The sequence below is a fragment of the Podarcis muralis genome, chromosome 2, assembly GCF_964188315.1.
Source record: "Podarcis muralis chromosome 2, rPodMur119.hap1.1, whole genome shotgun sequence".
In the NCBI taxonomy this organism is placed as follows: domain Eukaryota; kingdom Metazoa; phylum Chordata; class Lepidosauria; order Squamata; family Lacertidae; genus Podarcis; species Podarcis muralis.
Window position 1 is genome coordinate 69217602 of NC_135656.1, and position 25362 is coordinate 69242963.

At 42.9% G+C, this 25362-nt stretch overlaps 1 protein-coding gene across 4 annotated transcripts; it reads left to right on the top strand.

Moving 5' to 3' along the window:
* Window positions 1–378: 378 nt before the first annotated feature.
* REEP2 (receptor accessory protein 2) lies at window positions 379–25362 on the top strand. Of its 4 annotated transcripts, none has more exons than XR_013391936.1 (8): window positions 630–917; window positions 1529–1601; window positions 6494–6570; window positions 13061–13174; window positions 13627–13774; window positions 14733–14893; window positions 17004–17194; window positions 25000–25362. XR_013391936.1 is itself a non-coding variant. In XM_028718566.2 (8 exons), exons 1-8 carry the CDS (start codon window positions 886–888, stop codon window positions 17076–17078), a joined length of 801 nt encoding a protein of 266 aa, XP_028574399.2. In that variant the 5' UTR covers window positions 768–885; the 3' UTR covers window positions 17079–25362. The 4 variants fall into 4 exon arrangements, 3 of the variants coding, with proteins under 3 accessions (XP_077780831.1, XP_028574398.2, XP_028574399.2); XM_028718566.2 differs by adding an exon at window positions 7987–8107 and having other exon boundaries at window positions 768–917; window positions 17004–25362; XM_077924705.1 differs by lacking the exon at window positions 630–917 and adding an exon at window positions 379–456 and having other exon boundaries at window positions 17004–25362.

Here is a 25362-nt window from a genome sequence, read left to right on the forward strand (position 1 = left end):
GACCTTGAGTGCCCCTTTCCAGGGCCTTTGGTTTTGGAGAGAGGGCCACCTGATAAGCATGGGGTAGCTGCTGCCCGAGACACCGATGAGAGCTGTTGGCAGAGGCCCAGACTGGTGTTTCCTCCGCATCCTCAGCCCGGTCCTGAACAAAACCCCAAAGATTTTAGGGATTCCCAATGGATAACGCGGCAACTCTGCCAAATCGAACAGTACCTGCAAGAGAGCCCCCCGCCCACACCAATATCCATTGTCTACTTCTATGGCGAGGGGGCCTTTCGGTTATTTCCCGGCCTTGCCCTTTAACGCTTTCGACCAATGTAATAAACCCAGAGGCTCTCCTTTTGCACGAATATCTGAAAGACGCAACTGGCTGGCTGAGGCTTGAGGCTGCCTATGCCAGGGTTGAGTTGCGGCGTCGGAAACCGGCTTGCCCACCTGAACCCCGTTTCCCCGAGAGTAAGCCGCCCTGAACTCAACAGGACTTACTTCTGAGGAGGCGTGGCAAGGACTGCGCTGCGAGCCCCAAAGCGCGGGTCCAGAGACAAGCGCTATTGCGGGGCTGGCTCTGCCCTCTAGGGCGGGGAGCGTGTCGCTTGACGCGGGGCCTGGCGGAGGCGCCGGACCTGCTGCTCTGCCACAGAGAGATGACGCGAAGGCCCAGCAGCAGCAACCGCCGCACTGACGCCGAGCCCACCGCCATGCGCCCGCTGCTCTTTTTCCCTCCGACAGGCGCCGCTGGCTCCTCCCCTTTAAGGAGCCGGGGCGGGGCCGCGCTTGCTGCAGGAACCTGCCCTTTAACAGCGCTCTCTCCTTTCCTCGCTGGTGCCGCTGCCGAAAGCCAGCTCGCCAGTCCCCGCCGGCCCCCGGAGGAGCCTCGGCCTCGCCATGGTGTCCTGGATCATCTCCCGGCTGGTGGTGTAAGCGCGCGGCGGCGGCGGCGGCGGGAGGAGGGGGACGACGGCGACGGGGAGGCCCTCCTCGCCCGTTGCTAGGCAACGGGAAGAAGATGGGGACGGGGGTCGTCTGGACGGGCGGCTCTCCCGAATCCCACCCCGCCCGGTGGTGCCCGCTGCGCCCAGCCCTTTTCTCGGCTCCTCCGCTCCTCTGCCTCTCGGGGGCTCCTGAGGCGGTCGCCCACCCCCCCCGGCCCCTGCTGCCACCCCGCCCAGCTTAGCCCTGACCCTGACAGGTGACAAGAGCGAGCCCAGGGGCGTCGCCTGGACACCGCGGTGCTCCCCCCCCCCCCGCTTATTAAGCTGCTGTCCGTTTAACGGCCTCTGGGCGCCACCACCTGAGGGCTGCAGGTAGGGCGCCCAGCGCCTCTGACGCTCTGCCAGCCTTGCAGCCGCTGCGCTAGGCCTGCTCTGCGCTGGCAGCGGAAGGGGGGAAGAGGGTGGATGGGCGGGCTAGCAGGGACCGGGGCTTCTCCGGCCTGGAGCCGACTCTAAGCTGAATGAATAATCTCATGAGGTTTCTCTTCTTCCTTTCTCTTTTCTGTTTAAATAATAATAACAACCTCTTGTTCCAGGCTGGTTTTCGGCACCTTGTACCCAGCATACTCCTCTTACAAAGCTGTGAAGACGAAAAATGTGAAGGAATATGTAAGTGTGAGGCAATTAACCATAAGCTTGGTTTAACATCAACCCTTACTTGTAGCTTGTCTCCTAGTGGTGTGAAGATACTAGCGACATAGCTTGTTCAAGCAGGAAATTGGAATTGTACTGCAAAACGATGCTACAGTCCATGTCACCCATGTTACACAACACTGAATAGTTCATCTGACCATTTTCTGCCTTATTTGAGTAAATAATGGTGGAATAGAGCTGAAATACCTATTCTGCTCAGTTTCGGATTTAAAATTACATTATAGACCCATTTAAGCACCAACTGACAGAAACTTCAAATGTGAAAATTCCTGAGGTGTCTTCACAAATTGACTTTTTTTTAGCACCTACATATCCGTGATGTCACTTCACCACAGCTCCAACTAATTTGCATTAGCCCACTTGCCTAGTCTGTAGCATGTGCTTCATAAATGGCAAAATCCACTTTCTGCATGGCTTTTAGTCAATTTAAACCAGATGGTTGCACATTTTTGAACATTAAAAACTATGCTTCTATCACTTGCGTGTTTGCACAAAGTGTGAAAAGTGTCATTTTCGTGTCATTTGTGAAAATGCAAGTGTTTCTTTTTGTTGCCACTTTCTATTTGCTGCAGTTTCCTTGACATTGCTATCTAGAATACTGTGGCATTTTCAAGAGTAATACTAAGAATTCTTCTTAGTATGGGATGTGCTTCTTCTGAAAGTTATTGTAAAATTGAAAGCAGCAAAGAGGCATTTTTAATCCAGAATGGATTATTTGTTTTTAAAATGTAGGCCCATCCTTTTAAAATGTGGGACCAAAGACCATCCTTACCCATTACTTGTGAAAATCCTGGCATAATTAATTTAGGATACAGTGCAGCTCAAGCAAAATGATGTACGTATGTATAGTTGCTAAATGGGCAAGATATACCGTATATAGTTGAAAAGAATTGGAGAGGGAGTTAATTTAGTCCAAGGGGCAATGCTGCTTCATTTACTTATTTACCACATTTTGTTGCTCTGTGATTCAATTATGAAATGAATAAAATTTCTTTTTTAACTTCTATGACTTTATCACAAAAGTTCAGTTGTGGGGAAATTAACATATTGACTGCATTTGAAAATGCATACTAGGAATGCTTCTGAAGCAGTTTAAGAAAGAAAACCCCTCTTTGGTTTGTGTTCCAGGTTTGCAGAATATTTGAGTTAGATGGCTTTTTAAAGCATTAGACAAATTCCTGAAGGAAAATGAATCAGTGGCTATTAGCAAATGTACAGTGGTGGGGGCCAAGCGGTCTTCAGCCCCCCAGTTTTTCAAGAAGGGGGCTGGGCTCCCTCCAAATCCAGTAGCCTGCTCTGCCGCATCTACCCCACCTATGTTGTGAAACCCTGCTGATGTCATGCGGGGATGAGGAGTCTGAGTGGGGAGCCTGGTGGCCCCACTCTGCCGCCTCCTCCCTGACCAACGTTGTGCAGGGAGAAGGAGGCCAACCACGTTCCCCATTCCCCGCCTGGCACACAAGCGACGGCATCACAGCAGGCGGGACACGTCACATGCCATGTAACATGATGCCTCACGAGATGCACCTCCGCCATGTGGGGGGCAAGTGAGTGCCCTTGGCTGTTAGCCATGATAACTAAATGTAACATTCATGTGTCTGAATATCAGTTGCTTGGAATCAAATGACATGGAAGGACTATTACCTTCATGTGCTGTTTGTTGGCTTTCCAGTAGCACCTGGCAGAACATTGTTAGAAATGGGGTACTAGACTAGAATGGAGACTGTCGGATCCAGCAACTTATGTTTGCTCCACCACTTTGGCAAAAAAGGGAGGTTTAACATAAGCTTTCTGTTTCAGAGATCCATGGTGAGATTCTTCAGCAGAGATCTCACTATTGATTGTTTTAATGTAGCAGATATTACAGAATCCCATAGTGAGCATAAGAAATAGGCTTTGTAACCTTTCTCTACTTCTTACAGCCCCTTGCCTGCCTGCCTCCAGGGAGTGTGCCGTGCGAATGCCGGCCAAACAGTCATTCAGCAAGAGGGACCAGGACATGGCAGCAAGGCTAGCCTGGGCTCTGGGACCCAGAAACCCCAGCAGGGCTTTTATTAGTCAGGGAGGGCAAAAGTTGAACATACATGTAGTAGGTCTCACTCTTCCCACATCCATGGATTGCAGATGTATCCAAAATAACGAGGTGTGAAAGGTACATCTGGCTCTGCCCTAACTGTGATACCCAATTTGGAATGGATGTGAGTAGTTTTTTTCTGTGAAGTGTTCAGTGAACGGGTCATAGTGAATTAGTTGAGTGGTCCTCCCCCACCTTTAAGGCCAAACATTGATCACTAGAAGAGTTTCATTGGACAACTGAGTAGATTCAATGGTGGCAGAAAAGTCTGACTTATTTGCTGCCATCACCACCAGGGTGATGAAAGTGAGCTCTAGCTTGTGTAATCACATTTGTCATGAGTCTCCCGCTATTGTCATTCCAGTTGTTGCCCATGTTGTTTCATTGCCTTAAGTTTCCCAGACCCATTAGGGAGAAAATTTGGCTCTCTGCTGCGTTCCATGATTCATGCACAGTGATGACCTGCAAATACAAGTTCAGGGATTCGAACAGCCTTGGTCCCAAATAAATAATTTTTGCTGTAACTATTATTATAAGTTGGCAGCCCTTCCCCAACCGCTACTAAATCCCAGTCTCCCTTGCTCACTCCTGTTCAAGGTTGCATGGTCAGTTATTGAGGGGCTACACGGAGAGCAAAGAATCTTGACCATTGTCCTGCATGGGTTGTATGTACCCTAAAATACCTCATCACTTCTGTGTAGCTGTGCACTGAAAGGCAAATTTGTTAACAGCAAGCAAGCTGTTTTTTTACTTTGTCTGCCACTACTGATCATTTTGTTGAGGAACCCCTGATAATATGAGGAATGCTGAGGAACACAATTCGAAGGAAAGTACTTTAAAATAGCAGCTATACTTGGATTTGGTGTCTCTGGCATTAGTTGGTATTAGCTGAAAATACATGTTAGTGTCAGTGGGAAAAGGCTGTTTGGATATCCTCAAGCTTTAGTAAGAATAATGCAAGAGCATCAAAAATTTTTTTTCAAAAGATTAGTAATAGGGATGCCAAATGTCTGGGCTTTCCTGGACACATCTGGGAATTGCTCAGAAAAATGGCATCCAGGCATATTTTTGCTGAATCGGCAAAATGTCCGGGAAAACCTGGACGTATGGTAAATTTGGGCTGGTGTTTTTTTTTAACGTTCCTAAAAAAGGCTCAAAAACTCCGTCTGGATTTTCACTTTGGGGAATATGGCATGGGCAACCCTAATTAATCAAGGGTAGATGGTATGAAATCTAAAAAGAAATATTGTTCATAACCATAATACAGAGTGAAGTGGCTAAAAATGGACACTTTCAAATTTCATCGTAGTATAGACCTGCGAGTCACCCAGGTATTTGGAAGGAATTACAAGTTCAAAGTTACTGTTTAAGAACAAGCTGCTTTTCAGGAGCTAATTTCAGTGGCAATATTTTTTTACATAATGCCTTGTAGTTAAGGAACAGCAAGGGGAGCTAGCTTCTCTTTCTAGCGTGGAACAGGCTCGTTAAATTGTTCAGACAAAGATGAGGGCATAATCTTGGCTGCCAAAATATTCGTACTAGTATTAAACGTTACTGTAGCAAAATTGACATGCTGTGATAAAGGTCAACTCCTCCTTTTTGGTGTGGGGATACATTGCATTGTTTATACTATTATCCTGGTAATCTGCTTTGATATTGTAGTCCATCTTATAATTAGGTTGTTCTGGTCACCCCCAACTTTTTTTGCTGAGAATTGTTGATTTGTGGGTAGCAACATTATTTACTCATGAAATGTATCTCTCAGTTTCCTGTGCTGTCTCTCATCCTGGAAATGGTTAAGACTTCCTAGTGAAAATCAGCACAACCAAAGCAGGAGAACAAGGGATAGGAAAATCAGACATGAAAGACTGCCCCAGGTCACACATTGTGGTAAACTATAGTTAATAATTTACCATGAACATGCCAAGCAGGACTATTTTGCTCCTGCTGGCACACATTTGGAGGAAACAAACCATTATATTTAGATGAGTGTTTAATCATGGTTTGTTCTATTCTATTAAACCATGATCAGTAAGCCATGAATAAACCTTAGTTACAAACTGTGGCTTGTTGGAGTTAAACAAAGCACAATGTATGGTTCAGACACAATGGAAAGCTAGGAGTTGTTGTTTGTTTGTTTCTTGCTTGCATGAGTCAAGAAGAGTGAAGTAGGAGTAATACAATTCTGCATGATAAGCCATCACCATGATGTGCAAACAAGGTCTCTATTCTCAAGCACCAGTTGTGCAAGGTTTTAATTCCTTTGTGAAGTTAGCACAATCTGGTAAAGAGGGATGGTTGTTCAGAATCTGTTACAACTGCCCAGGTTCCTTGATGGTGTCAGTGCAGATGTTAGAGGAGAAATGTGCATTACACTGTGAACAGGACTGTTGTACTATGTATATCTTAGATCTGCACAAATTGTTCACGAAAGTGCAAAAGTTCCAGGTCATTTGAATTGACAAAAAGGCTGTACACATGGCCAAGTAATGATAAGATGTAAGTGTGGTGAAAAGCTATAGGTGTCTGAAAATTATTGGCAGGTGAACCTTAAAGCAGAATTTCTGTTTTTGGAACTTTCCTTGATGTCTCTGCTACTAGACACTGTTGAAGAGAGAGACCAACTGTTTGAAACCCAGAATTGCTGACATTTGGACATGGGTATAATTATAATGAACTGCTTCAAAATGACAAGATTTGGCATCAGTCAGGAATTTGTTTTAAGTAGGTTGCAGCTTTCAAATGATATGTAATGGTGCTGGCTGTCTTGCAGGTCAAATGGATGATGTATTGGATTGTGTTTGCTTTCTTCACCACAGCAGAGACACTCACAGACATCATTCTCTCTTGGTAAGTACCCTGCCACACTTAGGAAGTAAGCGGGGGGACTACTGGATACTTCAATTCTTTTTTAGTTATCCATCTAGAATTGGTTGCTGTGAGGCAATTTGGTAAGGTATTCAGCTTCCCTGTAGTTATCCTATTCTTGAGAAAAACAAACATGGTGTTGTTCAGGTTTATTATTTGAATGTTCTGTAGTAAACCATATACACAATGAGTGGAAGTTGTGTTGTTGGCAAAAATGTGTAGTTGTTCTGTTTGTCCTCCCAACCTAGAAAAAAAAGATATCGGGTCTTCTAGAGCAGGGGTCGGCAACCTAAGGCCCATGGGCTGGTAGCAGCCCACGAGGCTTGTCTAACCAGCCCATGGCGACCCCTGCCGCCCTCCGCCTTACCAGCGTGGTGCGGCACAGGGACCAACTTCTGGGTTGATGGCGCATGCGCACGGGTGCTCCTCTGACCTGGATGTGCACCAGAAATAGCGTGTGCGCACTCGTGTGGGATGAAGAAGCGCCTGTGTGCATGCACACACACTATTTCCAGTGCACTTCCGTGTCGGGAGAGCACCGGAAATAGTGTGTGTGTGTGCACAGGCACTCCTTTGACCCGGAAGAGCGTGCGTGCACACATGCTCCGGCCCATCCTCCGATTAAGGTTGCCAACCTCTGTTCTAGAGAGCAAAAAGTGAATGAAGAATAGGATTCTAGTTTTACGAATCTGATTTGTGGAGTGTGAGGGAGAGAAGCTGAAACCTAATGGAAACTATAGGGATAGTTGTAGAGTAATCTTTGAATATTGTGATTCTAGTTCTGATTAAATGTTAGGTTCTGACACTATTGCATGTCTTGTGCTTTGCTAACAAATTTCCAAAGATTTGTTCTCAACAATGTAAATCCCTGTTAGGCAAACATTGAGCTGTATTGTGCTGACTTACTTGTCCTGACTAGAACTGAGGACAGAGATGATGTCCTAATCCTGCAGTATCTGTGTTCAAAACTCCTAGCTGCCACTTTGTCCAGAAGTCTAAAATGAAGGGGGTAATTCCTGGGTTGAAAACATCAGTCATTCCCAGGCAGAGGGCCAGTCCTGATGGAACATCCCAATGTTACTCTCTTCCCAATGACTCTCTTCACAAATACTTGAGTAGTGCAACTGCTGGGACATAACTCTGTTTGCAGGGTTGAGGATAACTTTGGATATAGACTTATCAAGGCTATGGCGAAAACTTAAAAAGAGACTTCAAGAAGATACATCCCGTAAAGGGTATGTGTGGCCTGTTCAATAGCTGGCCTTGTCATGTTGATTCTGTTCCATCTGTAGCTTCTCTCTTCTTCCTTCTGCTTATCTCATCTTTGCTTCTCTCTGGACTGTCAGTCTTTGTTCATCTCTAACCTGAGCTTGATTCTAGCTTTTCCATTTCTCTCAGGTTTCCCTTTTATTTCGAGCTGAAAATCGCATTTGTGATCTGGCTGCTCTCTCCTTACACCAAGGGCTCCAGCGTGCTCTACAGGAAGTTTGTTCACCCAACGCTCTCCAATAAGGAGAAGGTACTTCCTTCAGATTGCCCTACATATAAATCCTGGAAGTTTAGTGACATGAGATCATGATAGATTGCAGAAAAGATACTGGTATTAGCTCTGTCTGTGCTTGATATTAATCATGTTTATGCCTGCTCGTAATAGATGTGTGGCAACTGCTGCTTTTACAGAGCAATAGTGAATTCCTAGTTTGTAACCTGATGAGAATTTGTTAGCTCTAACCTGAATAAAGTAGCTTTATTCATGGCTCCTAACTGTGAGCCAAAGGGCCACGCATGGAGAGTTTGAGGGACTCTTTGGAACAACATTTGTTGCAGGGCAGGGGACTATAACCAGAAGAGAAACTACAAACTTTTTCTGTGTGTGCAGAACTGCAGTCCATTCATGCATGAGGCAATATGGATTCTGGCTAATGTTTTCAGCATTTGCTGCTGTATTAATTGATCCTTTATTAATTTTTGGGACCTTTACTCTTTGTAGTCTACACTGCGATTAGTGGTAAATGCATAATTACTCTCCTTAATCTCATGTAGTTCTAGCACAGGGCAAAGTATAGACATTGTCATTCATTTAGTTTGAGCCTGCAGATAAGGGGTGACAGTCTCCATCCACTTGTAAGTGCCTTATGCATTTTTACCTAAGGACAGAATTTTTTTGAGTAATATTTCAGCCTTCTGGGAGTAGCATTCACTGGAATATTGAATTTCCTTCCTTTCAAACACTATATGTTAGTGCTGGACAACACTTTGGGAAACTCAGAGCACTTGCTATATGATCCATTCTGCTGTGCTATCTAATATGTAATGTTTTCCTGGATTTCTGGATTTTATAGTTGGCTTCATGATGTTGGTGCAAGAAGGGGTTAGGATTTCAGGCAGAAGTGTCTCGAGATTCTGAAAAATTATGGATACATGGTCATAATGCTAAAAAAGAAGAATGTACTGCACAAGGAAACAAGTTCCATGTACGGCTTTAAATCACATGAACTATATTTAATCCTTTCTCTGCTAATCCCTCAGTGTTGCAAAAGAGAGCTAGGCAGTCCCTAGGAATTAGCAGGCCAAAGGCTGGCTGGCTCTGTCTGAGGACTGCTTCTTACCATACTTTTTATAACGATATTGGTATATCTGCCTTGTGTCAGTTATGATAGCACATGTATGTTTAAATGATGACTGTTATTCACAAAATAAACAGGTCTGATAACTGTGAAATGATGACGCTAATTCTCCCTGTATTTGATAGGGATCCCATGGATCCATGTAAGGCAAAGGTATACTAACACAAACATTCTCCCAGTCTGCATTTCTTGAAAAGCACTGTACACCTCTACGTTTTTGAGGAGGGGGCACAAAGCACTGTATTCAATCACAATGTCTTTATGCATACATTTAGTTAAGCTTCCTCTAGCACTGACTGACTTCTCAGACTGGTGCTGCTTTTTCATGCTGCTTCACATTCCTTCTTGAAATTCAGACTTCTGTATTTCTAAAGAGATCCAGAGCATGAGCATAGCAGGATTTCAAAGTTTTATATTTTCAACTAAATGTTAAATCTGTTCCAAGCATGGGACTGACTAGGACAGTCAGTATCACACATTGGAAAATGTGGATATGGTGAATTTCCCACTAAATAACACTACGCATAAGGGCATTAGAAGAGCCTGCTGGATCAGGCCAATGGGCCATCTAGTCTAGCATCCTGTTCTCATAGTGACTAACAAGATGTCTGTGGGAAACTGAAGCAGGGGCTGAAGAAAAGAGCACTCGCCTCTTGGAGTTTCCAGCAACTTTACTGCCTCTTAACTGTGGAGGCAGAGCATAGCCATCATGGCTAGTAGACATTGTTAACTTTATCCTCCATAAATTTAAAAGCCACTCAACTTGGTGGCCATCACTGCCTGCAGTGGGAGCGAGTTACATGGTTTCACTAGGCACTGTGTGAATTAGGACTTTCTTTCATCTGTCCTGAATCTTCCAACATTCAGCTTCACTGAATATGAGTTCTAGTGTTATTAAAGAGGGGGAAAACTTTTCTCTAGCCACTTTCTCTATGGCATGCATAACTTTAAATTTCTATCGTATCACCTCTTTCTTGCCTTTTCTCGAAACTAAAAAGTTCCAAAAGCTGCAACCTTTGTTTCTCTTTCCCCTTGATCATCCACCCGCTGGAGTCAACAATGACTTTTGCACTCGGATTGCTAGGTCATCATAGTTGTGATACAGAATGCAAAATCAAGAAAGGATTCAGTTGCTGAGTATAGAATACCACAAGTGGATATTTTTGTCATGTGTATCTGAAGTGTGGGAGATCTTCTTGTAGAAGAGATTTAAGAAAATTGACCCCAGGAAGTAGCTTTTTTTCTGTGGCAAAGTTTTGGTATATGTGTAATTTGTTTTCTCCTTGATGCTGCTAATGTTGAGGAAGACTGAAATTGGCACAACGCTGAATTTGGCACAACGAAACACAATACAACAATTACATGAGCCTTGATGTTCATTTCTCATTTAAGAACCAAGGGTACATGCTTCCCATTTTTCTCCTGGGGATCAGATTTCACAATAGCAGGACACAGGGGGTTTTTTTGCTGTGAAGAACCTGTGTCTCTTCTCTTGAGTGGCTAATCATTCAAGTTCTCACTGGATATTAGTATGCTCTTGTGCTCTAAAAAAAAGGAGTATGAGCCAAATGGTCATGGTATACTGTATTGGCCTGAATATAAGCCACACTTTCCCCCCAAATTCCAACAGTGAAAAGTTAAAGTGCAGCTTATTTTCGTGACCTCAGGCTGCCGGCAAAGCGGTGCGGCTCCCCCCAGGAAGCGGCCCGGGTATTGTCTCTCTGCCCCCCCCCCCATTTTAAAGGTGCGGCTTATATTTGGGCCAATACAGTATCTGTATTCTGATAAATAGGAGAGGTCACACTCTCAATACTTCTAACAAACTGATGAGGGTCTTGATTCCACCCAGTCTTGGAAGAGATCCCCCCCACTGATGTTAAAACTAAGAATAATAGTCCTGAAATTTCTCTTATAGTTAATTGGTTAATCTTTCATAAAATTTGGCTATTTTAGAATCAGACTAGACATGACAAGTGCAGCTATTTTTGCTTATTGACCTGCTAGCTATGTTTATGCCTACAGGTGAACGGTGAGTTCCAAAGTCCATACAATTCAATTGTTTCTGTAGATAGAGTGATTTGATAGCAGCCACCTTTAACAATAACTAGCCCATGCATTTAGAGTCTATCAGGGCTACATTCTCTCCAGGTTGGATAGACAAAACATTCTCTCCATTTTAATAGACTAAAATGCAAATCAATCAGTGACAAAATCTTCACCAGACTCATAATCCAGATGAGTTTAGCCCAGCCTCTGATGTATGTAAGTCATTGAACCAGTGGTGTAAGAATTTCTTCCTGTGTGTTTTTTGGAATGGCAGTGGAGGAAAAATGTCCATTTTATAAGGTGATTAATATCAGTGAATGAATGTCAACATAGCATTAGACAGACTTAGAAGTTTCCAAGTTTTTAGTTTTGTTTACTAAATGCATATAAAATAAACATGCTAAATTAGATAAATTTTCTGTATGCCCTAGAAAATTTCCAATGCAAACAAGGTTTTCTATTGCTAATTACCCAAAATTGCATAGGAAATTTTCCAAAAAGCTTTCCAGAAAAAAATCCAGAAATGTCCTATTTAACATTTACTGGAAGTCAACATGTTGACATTGATCTTGACATTGAAGTCAACATTTACTGTTATGTCATGATACTTTAAAACTGGCCTTTAGAAGTATGCTTCATTGCTGCCAGAACTAGTTTGTGAAATTCCTCTCTTCTGTTCCAGAAAGACAAGTTACTGCTTGATCTTAGTCTTAGTAAAGGTAAAGGTACCCCTGCCTGTATGGGCCAGTCTTGACAGACTCTAGGGTTGTGTGCCCATCTCACTCAAGAGGCCGGGGGCCAGCGCTGTCCGGAGACACTTCCGGGTCACGTGGCCAGCGTGACATCGCTGCTCTGGTGAGCCAGAGCCGCACACGGAAACGCCGTTTACCTTCCCGCTAGTAAGCGGTCCCTATTTATCTACTTGCACCTGGGGGTGCTTTCGAACTGCTAGGTTGGCAGGCGCTGGGACCGAACAACGGGAGCACACCCCGCCGCGGGGATTCGAACCGCCAACCTTTCGATCGGCAAGCCCTAGGCGCTGAGGCTTTTACCCACAGCGCCACCCGCGTCCCGATCTTAGTCTTACTTAAAGATATATTCTTCCATGTGAATAATTGTTTAAGCATGTTTTTCTTCCCCTCTTACTTGGGTTGCCTGTGTTTTGATGTGATAGGTACTACTAAGTACATGATTCTCAAAATGAGAGGTGTTGGTTTTTCTGTTACCTTGTCCTGCTGAACTATTTTTGTACTCTGTAATCTAGTGTATTGTTAATTAGTGCGGCTGCATTTGTTCTGTCGTGTGTATAGGCATTGATGATCCATAGGTGATTCTTTTTCTCATTCCACCATGCGAGCTGTCGATGGATAGTTTATAACCTCTGGAAAGATTTACTTAGTCATTAGAGGAAAATTTGAAAGGTTTTATAATTAACAAAAGTAAAACATTATGATGACTTTGAGAACTTCTGTTCTGTTTTGTTGTTCAAACCCTATGGACGTGGACCTTCTTGCCTTATACCTAGTTGGACTATAAGTCCATCTAGCCAAGTATTGTGTACACTGACTAGCAGCCTTCGCCAGGGTTTCAGACAGGCAACATTCCCAGCCCTTCCTGGAGGTACTGAGAATTAAACCCTAAGCAATTCAGTATTCAAAGCAGATGCTCTACTACTGAGCTTCAGCCCTTCCCCAAAAAACTTCCTCTTAAAAGCTTTTGTGTGAGTATGTATCATTCTTGAGGGCTATAGCTATGCAAATAATTTTTTAATGTGGCCTTCCCCACCAATTAAATCCTAGGAAATCGATGAGTATATCAGCCAGGCCCGTGACAAGAGTTATGAAACTATGATGCGAGTTGGCAAGCGAGGATTAAATTTGGCAGCCAATGCAGCAGTTACTGCAGCTGCAAAGGTAATTCCTTATATACCTATGTGCCGTATCAACCCTGTTCCCTTCTGTTGGTGTCATAACTCTATCCCACTTCCCCCCCTCCATGCTGTCTGCTAAGTTGTTCTTTCAAGTTAGACATGAGACAAACTCATCTGCAGCTTGCCACCTGATTGGATTTTATTCTGATCCTGATCTGATTTTAGGATGTGTTTTAACTGATTGCCTGATTTTATGTTAATGGGCTATATATTTGATGTTAGCTGCTCTGAGCCCGGTTTTGGCTGGGAAGGGAGGGTATAAATTATTATTATTATTATTATTATTATTATTATTACCTGACCCAAGCTGTGTCCCTCTCATCTAACTGCTGTCGAGTGTTCTTTTCCATTGGAAGCTATTTTAGCATGTCCTCTGATGTGTTCTGAATGGTTCAACTCATGTGAATAGTTACAACTAGAAATTATGTCTTAAAGGGCCAAGGAGTTTTATCTGAAAAACTACGGAGTTTCAGCATGCAGGACTTGACTTTGATTCGGGATGATGACACTGTGCATTTACGGAGCCCTGAGCCACGCATGCGTACTTCTGCTACTGGTCAACTTGAAACTGTTGATGATTCAGGTTAACAGCAATCCATTCATATTATTTAATGAGGGCAGATGTCTAAGAGTTGTGGGCTTGGGGCAAATATTGAAGCATCTAACTTCAGTGGTAGTTAGCTGTGTTTATGTTTTGAACTTGGAGTGCATGCACACCTATATTTCATGCAGTACTCACAATTGCAATGGACATGCTGCTTAAAGAAAGAATTCACATTTTCTCAGCAGCAAGATATTATAGTTTGGGCCACGCTACTCATGACAGCAGCAGGCCCGTATTTTTAAATGTGGGTATTTTCCAGTAATATATAAAGCAAGGCATGGAAGCATAAAAGGAGGTTTCTGTGTTCACATACACAAAACAACTTCTTTTATCTTTATCTTCTATACCTCTCTGTAATTTTCATTCAACCAATGATCCTAGCTAGAAGATAGACTGGGGGAGGGGAGAGGATGTGTGCAAAGGAAGGGTTTGATCTCCTCTACACCTGGGCACCCCTTCTTCACTTTACACTGCACACCTCCAATCCACACTGGTCTGGATTGGGGGAGGAACCAAACTCCTGTTACTTTTGTTAAAAGGGGGGTGGGGAGGTGAATCCCAATAAAGTGATTCAAAGAGTCATTTAAAGACGCTGAGTCTTTTGTCACCTTGACAGTTTGATTCTCCACAACTTTCCATAGACATCTGAAGGCTCCCCTTTTTGGGAAGTTTTTAATGTCTGATGTTTCACTGTGTTCTGTTATATTCTGTTGGAAGCTGCCCACAGTGGCTGGGTCAACCCAGTCAGATGGGTGGGGCACAAGTGTGTGTGTGTGTGTGTGTGTGTGTGTAATAAATTATTAGTCGCCTTAGTATTAGTATTATTTATTTTCTCCTTTCCTTCAAGAACCTTGGTATCAGAGATGGCATTTTCATTTTCTGCTCCTCCTCCATATTAAAAAATAAGGGGCATCTCTGTTTTTGGTTTTCTCCTCAGGTGCATCCTGTTATTCCTCATCGGAAGAGATGACTCTGTCTCAAAGACATAATGGGGCCCAGTCTGATGCCAGAACAGACCCATCAGATGACGATACAGGAGACAAAGTTCCCAAACGGACCCAGAGCCTTAAAGCTCCTAAGAAAGTGACAAAGACTGAGGTGAGCTGGATGTAATTGTTTGGAAAGCTTGCAGCTGGATCCTGCCTCATGTACAACTTGTGTGCTTCAGCTTGGCACATAATCCCTTTTAATAGCTGCCCCTCCCTTGCAAGTGTGCTTTGCTTGCCTGCCAGATATCTTTCACTACATTTTGAAGTATTGGACAGGATTCAACTAATGGGTCCCATCAGCAGAAGCCTGCACAAGAACTTCAGCTTGTACAAAAGGGCTTTCTCCCCCTGCATCCCCCAAAATTGGCTCGGAGGGGATCAGGAGAACACCCAGAACTGCTCACGGGAAGGAAAGAGGGATCATTCTGTTTGGCAGGCTGAAATGTTTGCAGTAACAGAACAATCAGAAGAGTGTGATGTTGAATTCCTCCTGTTGTTTCACATTCCTATTCTGTCAATAATTTAAATGCCTCTTTAGTAAGAATTTAAGGCATTACTAAGGGCTGAAAGTAGATGTGATGGCAGTAGCAACTTGTTTGTTCATTTGCACCATTGCTATGCCAAGCAGAGAGTGGATAGTGTCTCATTTTTAAATGAGAATGTGCATGACCAGCTGAATACTTCTTCATTCATTTGCTTACCTTCCCATGCTCTATTGTCCCCACTCCCCTCTTGCAGTACTGGAAGTTGGCTGAGCTTTGAGAAAGGGCTTGGGGTGTTGGAACATGGGAAGGAAAGGCAGAGGAGGGGAGATTCAACTTCCTTCTCTTATGTACTCCCTTTTGATGTTAAAGTTGGACTCCCCTGCTTCATTTGTGAATGCACAGGCACATGAATGAATAAACATGAATGTGCTACTGCCGCATCTTATTTGGCACTCAGGATGCATCCAGTTTTATGAGTTTTTGCATGATCTACTGCTGACATTAGGGGCACAGCCTGCAGACATTCCATCAGCTGTTTTTGTTTGGGCTCCAGTTCTTGATTTTTCCAGTGCCAAAATATATTATATAGTATGGTTTTATGTTGCAAACAACTGGCTCAAATAAGATTTTCTGTGTGCGCAGTTTGTGCACATGTCCACGCATCCAGCTTTTAATCTTAGATTTTTCGTAGGAATTCCACTGTATCAGGTCCACGCCACACCTTGAAGAAATGTTTCCATGCTGTGGTTTTCTGGCCTCTCCATTCAATAATTGCTCCCTTGTCCTTCAGTAACCTTTTCTGCTCTGGGTATATACACAACTATATGGGGATATCAATTTTCATTTTGTTTGTAAAAATCAAAATTAAATTACTATTTTTAGGGGGAAAGGCCCAACCAAAAATGCACTAATGAGCTTCCATATATATTTCACATTAAGAGGGAATTTGGATTAAATGTCAAAAAGCATAGGCTGGCATTTTGATGATGACAGTCTCCTGTGGACTGTGCAAAAATACTTGTGTGCACGGACAGCACCAGTTTCACAATAAACCTTTATCTGGAAGCACCCCTTGTTAAAGAGCTAAAAAGTTTCACATATTTGACATTAATTGAAATTTGGTGGTGGTCTTGCTGGCCACATGCAGCACATCAGGTCATTTAGTGTAGAGTGCTTTAGCTGTCCTGGCCCCCAGCTAGATTACAGCTGATGGTATATCATTGGGTGGCAGGAATTGGCTGTGGCTGGCTTCCTTCATGAAGTTTTGGGCTGTATCTGAATCAAAGGTTTCCTACACATCTGGACATGCCTTCAAGAGTAGCTGAAATTATACTGGTTATTCAGTTTGATTGCTCAGGTTCTGTTTCTGGAAATATTTTTGAAGGAGCTGGTAAAGAGCCAGGAAATGGCTGTGTAGGAGAATAACCTATTTTATTTGAGTGCCCTCTGCTGACTGCTTTATAGGTTTGTTTTATTTTTTTGTCATTTTCTGTTAGTGCTACTGTACCAGAAGTATTTCTTATTCTGAGGTTACTAATTGAATTGATTCATTAATAGAATTACAGAAGTAAGAGGGCTTAAAATTGGATAGCAATCAGTTCCTTTTGTTCTGGAAGCAGGAGTTCAGTGAATGATCTGAGGTCTCAGCAAAAATTTCATCAAAGCTCTTTCTTTTTTAAAACTCCTTGTCCTGCAACTAGTTTCATGTTATTTCTCTCCTCTCTTGCTTTCCAGCCCCCACAAAAGACTGTCAAAGCCCGTCCCAAGAAGAAAGTTACAGGTTCCAGTGCTGCTGGCGAGTCAGCCTAAGGACATCCCAGCCTGTCTGTCCTAGGGCTCTTCAGACACTTTGATGAGCACTCTCCAAGGAAAGGGAGCTGAGATCATGTACATAACAGCTACTGCTTTGTAGAGCTCATTCCAAGGCAAGAGGGTGACTGAAATTTGGCACACAGGTTAGAGGATGGCCATCCTCAGGAATTATTTACACTTCATCTCTGTGATGGAGAGAATGCTAATCTGTCTGTACATAGCCTGTTGTTTTGGGATTCCCTCTCTGTGTGTAACCCTAATAGGGAAACTCTTTGCTGGAACAACTCTTCAATTAGGGTTAGAGCCATCTTTGACAGAGAGGCTGGAAGAAAAAAAATCAAGACGGGTGCCACTGAAATTCTAATTGGAGGTGGGGAGCTCCCCAATAATATTTCAGCATTTCACTGGTTGTCATGCTGTAGCTGCTGTGGGGAATTGTTAGGAAGTGCCTGGAGCAAAGTGACTGGTACTGAGGGAAAGTGTTATCTAAACTCTTTTGGGCAGAAGCAAGAGACAAAAGTGTAGGTTTGCTTGGTGCTTTGCTACATGGGCAACTGCTTGCCTGTGGGATTGGGTAAAGTGGTATTTTTTGCAGGGAGTCTGTAGATGTTTGGGAGAGGGGTGGAAGGTGAGAATGCAAGCGGCTGGCTTCTTTACCACTATCTGGTGCCTATTTCTAAGCAGCCTCTTTTGCTTGGTTGAAAGCGTTTTAACTCTGCTCATGGTAGATGTTGCGATGGTAGAACTATTTGCATGGTTTTTTTCAAGTATAATAAGGCTGGGAGGAAGGTGACGAAGCTAAGAGGACCACGGTTGGAGCAGGGGGGGGGGGGGTGAGGGTGCCTCGGCACACATCAGTCTCTCCAAAGAGTTGAAATCCTGAATTGCCACTGTCTAAGAACCAAACACTTTGGCCCCCTGCTTCAGAGTTGCCTTTATATTTTACAGGTCAGTCTGTTTTCTGTAAGAATTGTTTGGAAAAGGCATGTGTCTGGAAGAAGCTGGAGGAAATATGGATGGTACCTTAAGTTTCTGCTGTGTTCTTAATTATGCTTTATTTGCACTGGGAATATAAGGTTGGAGCTCGATCAGTGTAGCCTGATAAGTAGGCAAAAAGTAGCAACCCTTTTTGGAGCTTTTCTGGCATTTTGTAATGAGGTAAATAAGTGATGGGACATTCCTAAATGATTCCTTGGGTGGATAAGGGATAACGTTACTTGGCTCTCAGGAACTACTCATTTCTGCCACCACTGACTTCCATCATTCCCTCTTAACTCTGGTTACATTTTGGAGGCAGGATTATTTAGTGTTTGAGGCTATCATAGAATTGTAGCATTGGAAGGGACCCTGAGGATCATCTAGCCCAACTCCTTGCAGTGCAGGAATATGCAGCTGTCCCATAAAAGATCAAACCTGCAACCTTGGCATTATTAGCACCACGCTCTAACCATCTAGCATTCTCTGAAAAACTGAATTCAGTTTTGTATCAAATCAAATGGATAAATAAATAATGATAAACATTTCTGTTCCAGACAGTTTAATGTATACAGATATGACTGTCCTGATCTAGGACTATAGTGCAGGGATACTGAGACACATAGTATATAGATAAACCCTGCTGTTCTCTAACCTAGCCCTTTAATAAATTATCCAACTTCTGAATATGTGCCAAAGCCACTAGTCTTTTAAATAGTGGAGCAAATATATGAGATCTAACAGTGCTGGAAACAAATTTCAGTTACCTTCATCTACTATAGGTTAATGGCAAATCGGGCTGATGTTGGGTATGCAACATGCCCACGCAGCTGCTTCACTATGCAGTTTAAATCCTGATTTTTCACTACAGGCTGACATGTACTGCTTCCTAAATAAGTTTTTTAAGAAGCTAACCTCCATTGAGTTCTGTGAGACTGCTTCCTAATCAGTGTACTTTAGGATTGCACCTTTAGGCACATTTTTTAATTTGTATATTTTCAGAGAAGAGAAGGCTTATCATTAAGATTCCATAGTTGAAGAGACTCCTTTTATCCTCTTCCAAATCAGTTACAAACGTGCACTCGTGTGCTGTACGTACTTCTCTTCTGGACACCTGATAGTTCAGCCTATGCAAGTTCAAAGAAAATGAATCACAACATTTTTGCCATTCTTTTTGGCAGCGGCTGTTTAATGCCAAAAAATTGGCAAGCTATAATTACAAATTACATTTTGTAATTTGTCAAGGATGCAGACCCTAAATCTCAGATTAGGTTTTTACTATTTGGAAGGTACTTTGGTTTGCTGAGTGTGAGAATGTAGAAACATACTGTACTTTTTACACAGCTGATCCCTCTCTCCTAGTACCATGCAATTAATCTTCAGTAGTTTTGTTTGGATCAAGTAGGGGTTTACATGTGAAATGGCTGCACTTCCTTATGCTTGGAATATGTATGACTAGGGAAAGTGCATTTGAATGCTGGGCTGGCTGTAAATGAGACATTTGTATTGCTGTAGTATATGAAAGGGAAAGCCTTTCTGTTTCACAGAGAAAGCAGCACTACTTTTATCAACTTGTTTGCTTTTATCAACTTGTGTTTCAGCAGCACACTGTGGTTGTTGCTTGTAGATACTGCCTTGTGTTTTTTACAGCACATACATCAAACTCTTTCCAGCATCCTTTGTATGAGGCAGTACTTTTGCATAGAAGTTGATAAACTGGGATCAGGGTTAGCACTTCTCCTAGAAGTGTGCACAGTTTTTCAGCAGTTCTTCCAGTGAAGTATAAGGATGGGATGATGCTGAATAACTTGAGCCCATTCCCAGAGATGCTTAAGTCCTGAGGCAGTTTCTACCTTTTCATATTAGCCTGGTTTGCTTCTCAGTCCCCATCTTCTCACCACATCCTGTTGGGTCAGTTTTAATTGTAGTCCAATTGGGTGTTTTACTTTTATTATACTTATTAAAGTATTTCTAAACCACTGGCTCATAAGAAAATATCAGGATGGTGTGCAATGTGTAAGTATTCAAACAATCTAAAATACAGAACAATTGACCTACACTGAATCAGATTAATCCTCTGAAAACAATTGTCATAAAAGAAACGTTTTCAGCAGGCAACAAAATATCTAAATTGTTAGGCATCTGGTTTTTGTTGGTTTGCTTTTGTGTAACACCATGTGGTCTTTTCATATTTGTGTCCCTTAATTATTTTAAATTTCCTATCAGTTTTATGTTTAAGAAAATCATTATCCTGCAGCTGGGCTTCATATTCAGCTTGATGATCAAATATATATTGGAACTTGTCAGAGGCCCAATAAACTTATTTTTGATGCATACTTCAGGCTGCAAAAATTGAGTCAGAGGTTAGATAGCTGGCAGGCCCTCGTATATGGCTGGTGGGCTGCATTTGGTCTGGTGGCCTATGCTGCACACACCTGTCAGGGGACATAATATTCCACATGTTACCCTTCTCGGTTGTTCTTCATAGGATAGTTTCTAAGATCTTGATCCATTTATTTACTGTTCTGTCATATATGGGAGGAAACAGAGTGACTCAAGATACGGTACTTCACATGACTGCTTTTTCCCTACTCCCTTTTTCTACACCATGTATTATTTTATACACCTCCGTAATATCTCCCCACTTTTTCTCCCTTTTTTTGAAACAAAAGTTCCAAATGCTGTAATATTTTCTCATATGGCAGTTTCTCTAGCTCCTTGATCATTTTAGTTGCCCTTTCCTGCACCTTTTTCAACTCCTATGCTACAGTCCCAACAAAAATACCCCCCACTCAGCTGCTGTTTGGCATGGGAGGAAAGCTTCTGTTGGCAGCAGTGAGAACTCCCCTCATATGCCAAATAGCTGTCCTCCCCCCCCCCCCCCCGTGAGGGCAGGTATCTGAACTGCAGTGTGGAAGGAAAGGGTTAAACCTCCTCCCCATGCACCTGATCCTGACTGAGGGGCCTGGTGGTTGCTATTTACAATCTTTGGAGCAGGAGATATGCAGGATGTTAAACCATGTGATTAACATCATGTGTAGCTGGCCCTTGGGTAGCCTGTTTAACAATTCATGGGGGGAGGGGATGATAGAGCTCCTTGAATGGAGATTTTCCTCTCTATTGGCTGCTCTTATTCTTAAGAGACTTTATCACAATAAGGCCATGATCCTATGTACACTTGCTTGGGACCACTAAACATCATAAGACTTATCTCTATGTAAACATTATAGGGTTGTGCCATTAATGGCTCTGTGATGAAAGAGTCTGATATTGAGACTATCATAGGACAGAACACCATATAAATAACATGGTAATCTGAATTCTTTTCTTTTCTTTAACCTCTCTTTACCTCTTACGTGTTAGGAGGTCCACGATGGAAGAATTCAAAACTTGTTTTTAGTCAGGTGCAAAATGGAATTGCCACTTAGTTGGTTTTGCGGTTTTTTCTGCAATCAAGCATTGTATACATTTTAGGAAATAAATAAATAAACTTCATGGTAGTACAGAGAACCTTGGATTTAGAGTGTGGTAAGAATGTGCTCCTATTTCTGCATCCTTCCCACAGTCTGGCTCTGCTGTTTTGTTTTGGGTTTGTAAGATTAGAAGAGTAATAGCAAGAGAACACATGTAGCTAGCAGAAGGCTCTAATAATGCTGTTCTTCAGAGGCAGAATATAGCTGGAAGAGAGTTTTATCATGAAATATGGGCTCTTCCCCATTCTAGGCAAGAGTGTCTTTCAACATTGTGTAGTGGTGAAATGTTTCTTGTTTCCCCAGGAACTTGTGGGGTGGGGCTTTTGTTTTCCTTTTCTTGTGTTGTCATGTTGGACATGGTATTTAGAACCTCTTTGGGATATTATCCTTGCACCAGGACAACAGCTGGTGTTATCTGATGGCCTTCTCTTCAACCAACTTCTGTTGAAGTGCCAACTCCTATTGGTTGAACCCTTCTCTCTCAAATGTAAGCAAATACAAGCCTTGAAGTTTCACAGAGCCTTTCCATTGGGAGCAGCTAGCTTACTGAGAAGTCACTCCTCTGCCACTGTTGTTACATAGATCCAGCTCTCCAGCAGCAGCAGTCTGTGTTTGCCTCCTTTCATCAGGATTCTTTTAATCTAAGCTAGCCTTAGTACTTGCATTCTCTGATTTCTGCTGTGTAAAGGGGACAGTGCTGCTGTCATTCTTTTGCAGACATTCACAGTGACTGATTTGAATTTGCATGGCAGGTCTGGAGGAGAGCCAAGAAACGGAGACTCATTAGGTTGAATGCCAGCCATTTCCCTTGTTTGTTGAACAGGCAGCAGTAGATGTGACAAGGATAGGACGCTATACCAGTGTATTCCCTTCTGCCTGCTAGAGCAGTGTTTCCCAACCTTGGGCCTCCAGCTGTTTTTGGACTACAACTCCCATCATCCCTAGCTAGCAAGACCAGTAGTCAGGGATGATGGGAATTGTAGTTCAAAAACAGCTGGAGGCCCAAGGTTGGGAAACAATGTGCTAGAGGAACAGCAGTCAGTCAGTAAGAAGTGGACAACAAGATTGGGTAAAGCAAACTTATTTAAAGGTCTTAATCCTGCTGCCCAGTCAGTCAGATCCTTGCCATCATAGTTCAGTTACAGCTGTCATTGGCAGCTCCAGTCCTCTTCGGTCACTGTGTCAAGTCTTCAGTGAGTATACTGGCTGAGGGTAAGCAATAGCTTTTCAGAGAACAGGAGGCAGCATTTTGGAGTGACCATTGCCTATATGACATACCCTCTTCTTCTGATCTCTGGTCAAACTAGTTTTGCAGACTTTGTAGCATTTCAAGCGGTCTAGGGGAAGTTGAAGCAACCTCTTAGCAGAAGAAACACTAAATATGCCCATTTTAATGTGACCTCTGTAGAAACAACGTTCATTATAAGGAAATGACACTCTTTCAGAGCCTGTTCTACCATTAGGCTAAGTGGGGATACTTCATCAGAAAGCAGATTTTGGATGTCCTGAATTTGCAGCTAATTTTTACTTCTAATTTATTATTGTATTTTGACTGCCAAGTAGAGGTGATTGTAGGATTTTGTGTCTCTGGTGAAAAAAATAACTTGGTCAGCCTTGGGTACTGCACACTTTGTTTGGGTTGGAGGGTATCTGCTGTTCCACTTCAGGCAGCAAAATAGCTTGTGCTGAGAGAAAAAAATATTTTGTTCTTATAAAAAATAAATGTCCCCTTAGGAGTGAAATGGGCTAGAGCAGAAGATCGGGTCTAGTCAGCTTTACTCCTGCTTGGGCTTGTAGGGGACTGTAGGAAGCTGCCTCTGTCAGGAGTTAGACTCCAAATTGAATAAACAACTTTTCCCTTCTCAGCAGGGCTACCTTCCTCCCCACATGTTGTTTTGTGCTGTTGTCAAGCTGCCAGTGTTAGTAGCATTAAAAAAAAAAAAAAGGGGGGGGGGGAGACTGCTTGCATTGCTCCAGAGAAAGAATAATCCGTACACAGCAGCTATCTATACACTGGTGGAAGGATGAAGAGTATCTTCAGGACAGGACAGGGTGCTGTTAAGCAAATGACTAGAGGAGGTCCTCCCACAGGATTTATGTGACTAAACTGAGAAAAGGAAAGGGGATTTCCAAGGAGATGGGATAATAGCCAGTTATTCTCAGGATCTGGTGAGACTCCAAGGATGAGTCAGCTACATGAACTAATAGAAACATATCGGTAGGCAGTCTGAGTGAAGCCATTTCCTTGTCTTATTGAGAGAGATGAGCCCAGCTGCTCACCCTCAACCTTATCATGTGTTGCAGTTTAATGGGAAATGAAAAGCTCCTCCACCATATTCTATCTACCAAGGTATTACGTATGTATACTGACTATGCTAAGACTGCCTGTTGAGATCAGATAGATGTTCAGGAAACAATTCATCCTGGATGCTGCACCATTCTTTATACCCACCTTACTGGGAGCTGCTGTTTTCAGACTTGGATTGTCACCTGCATCTTTCATCTTGTAGTGAGCTCTTCACGGTACCGCTCTGTCCAGCACAAATTGTTTTACTAGCCCTGGAAAGATTGCCCCGTGATCTCTTGCTTCCCTAGGAGTCCATGTTCTGTCTCACTGGAATTTATTCAGAAACATGCATCTCCCCACCACCACCTCATATGAATAGAGGATGTTCACAGTCAGGGGCACCTCTTAAGAAGGAAGCTATGTACCTCAGCACCCCCCCCCCCCAAAAAAAAACCTATTTCCTGCTGCCTTGCAGAAAAATCATTGATCTCCTATGGAGAGAACACACAGTTCTCTTTTATCGCTGGATATGAAGATGCTGTATTACAGAAAAAACTTAGCCCTGCTCTGTGGGAAACCACCCTCTTATCCCTGTTCTCTTTTAAGTGGCAATCTTGTTACCTGGTTGAGCCATCGCATATTGTAGCCGTTGTGCAAATGCTCTGGAATCTGTGCTTACACTTCAGGCACCTGCATCAGACTCTGGAAGTCTGGGTGTCTTGTTACATATCAGTGTAAGTATCCCAGAGCCTCTGTGCACATGCATTCATCAGTATTACTTTGTGAACCCTTAGTAGTATTTTATCTGGGTTTTTCAGGCTCTTGGTGACTGGCAAAGGCTCCTGCTAGATGACCTTGTATAATTTTACTCTACCAGAACAAATTGTTGTTATTCCTACTTGAGCCCTTTATAAAGTTGTGATCTAGTAAGAAGAGGTATCTAACATATATTTGGGAACAGTTTGCATGGTTATTTGAGTGTTTTTACACTTTATGTACTAACTGAAATCATATCACATGAAAGGTTGAGGAGAGCAACACCAATTGCATTAAAGGTTTGTTTGAAGGCCACGGAATGTACTTCAATCAATCAATTGGCCTCCAGCACAGCTTCTGCACCATTTCTCACTAGGTAGATCATGACTATATTCTGTGTCTCTTCCTGTTTTTTCACCCCAAGCAGGCCTTGAATTCTCTTCATTAGAATATTTGTCACTTCAGGACAATGGTGGTTGAATTTCCTCCTTCCTCAAAAGAGTATCGTAGCTGCAGAGAGGTTGCAGCCTGGGACCCAAGTATTGGGACCAGTGGGACCAAATGCAGTAAGATTCCAGAGGAGAAAAAGTTTACAGCAGCCACCTGAGACTGTGAAATTGACCTTTCCTGGAAATTCTCTGGCCTGGAAGAATGAACTTTGATGTTAGACCTTTGAGAATTACAGATATTTGAACAAGTGTTTGTAGCAAAGTCCAGTATCAAAGCTGCTACTGTTTTATTTGCAATGACAAACTGGAATCAGAAATAATATGGAATGTAGACAAATATA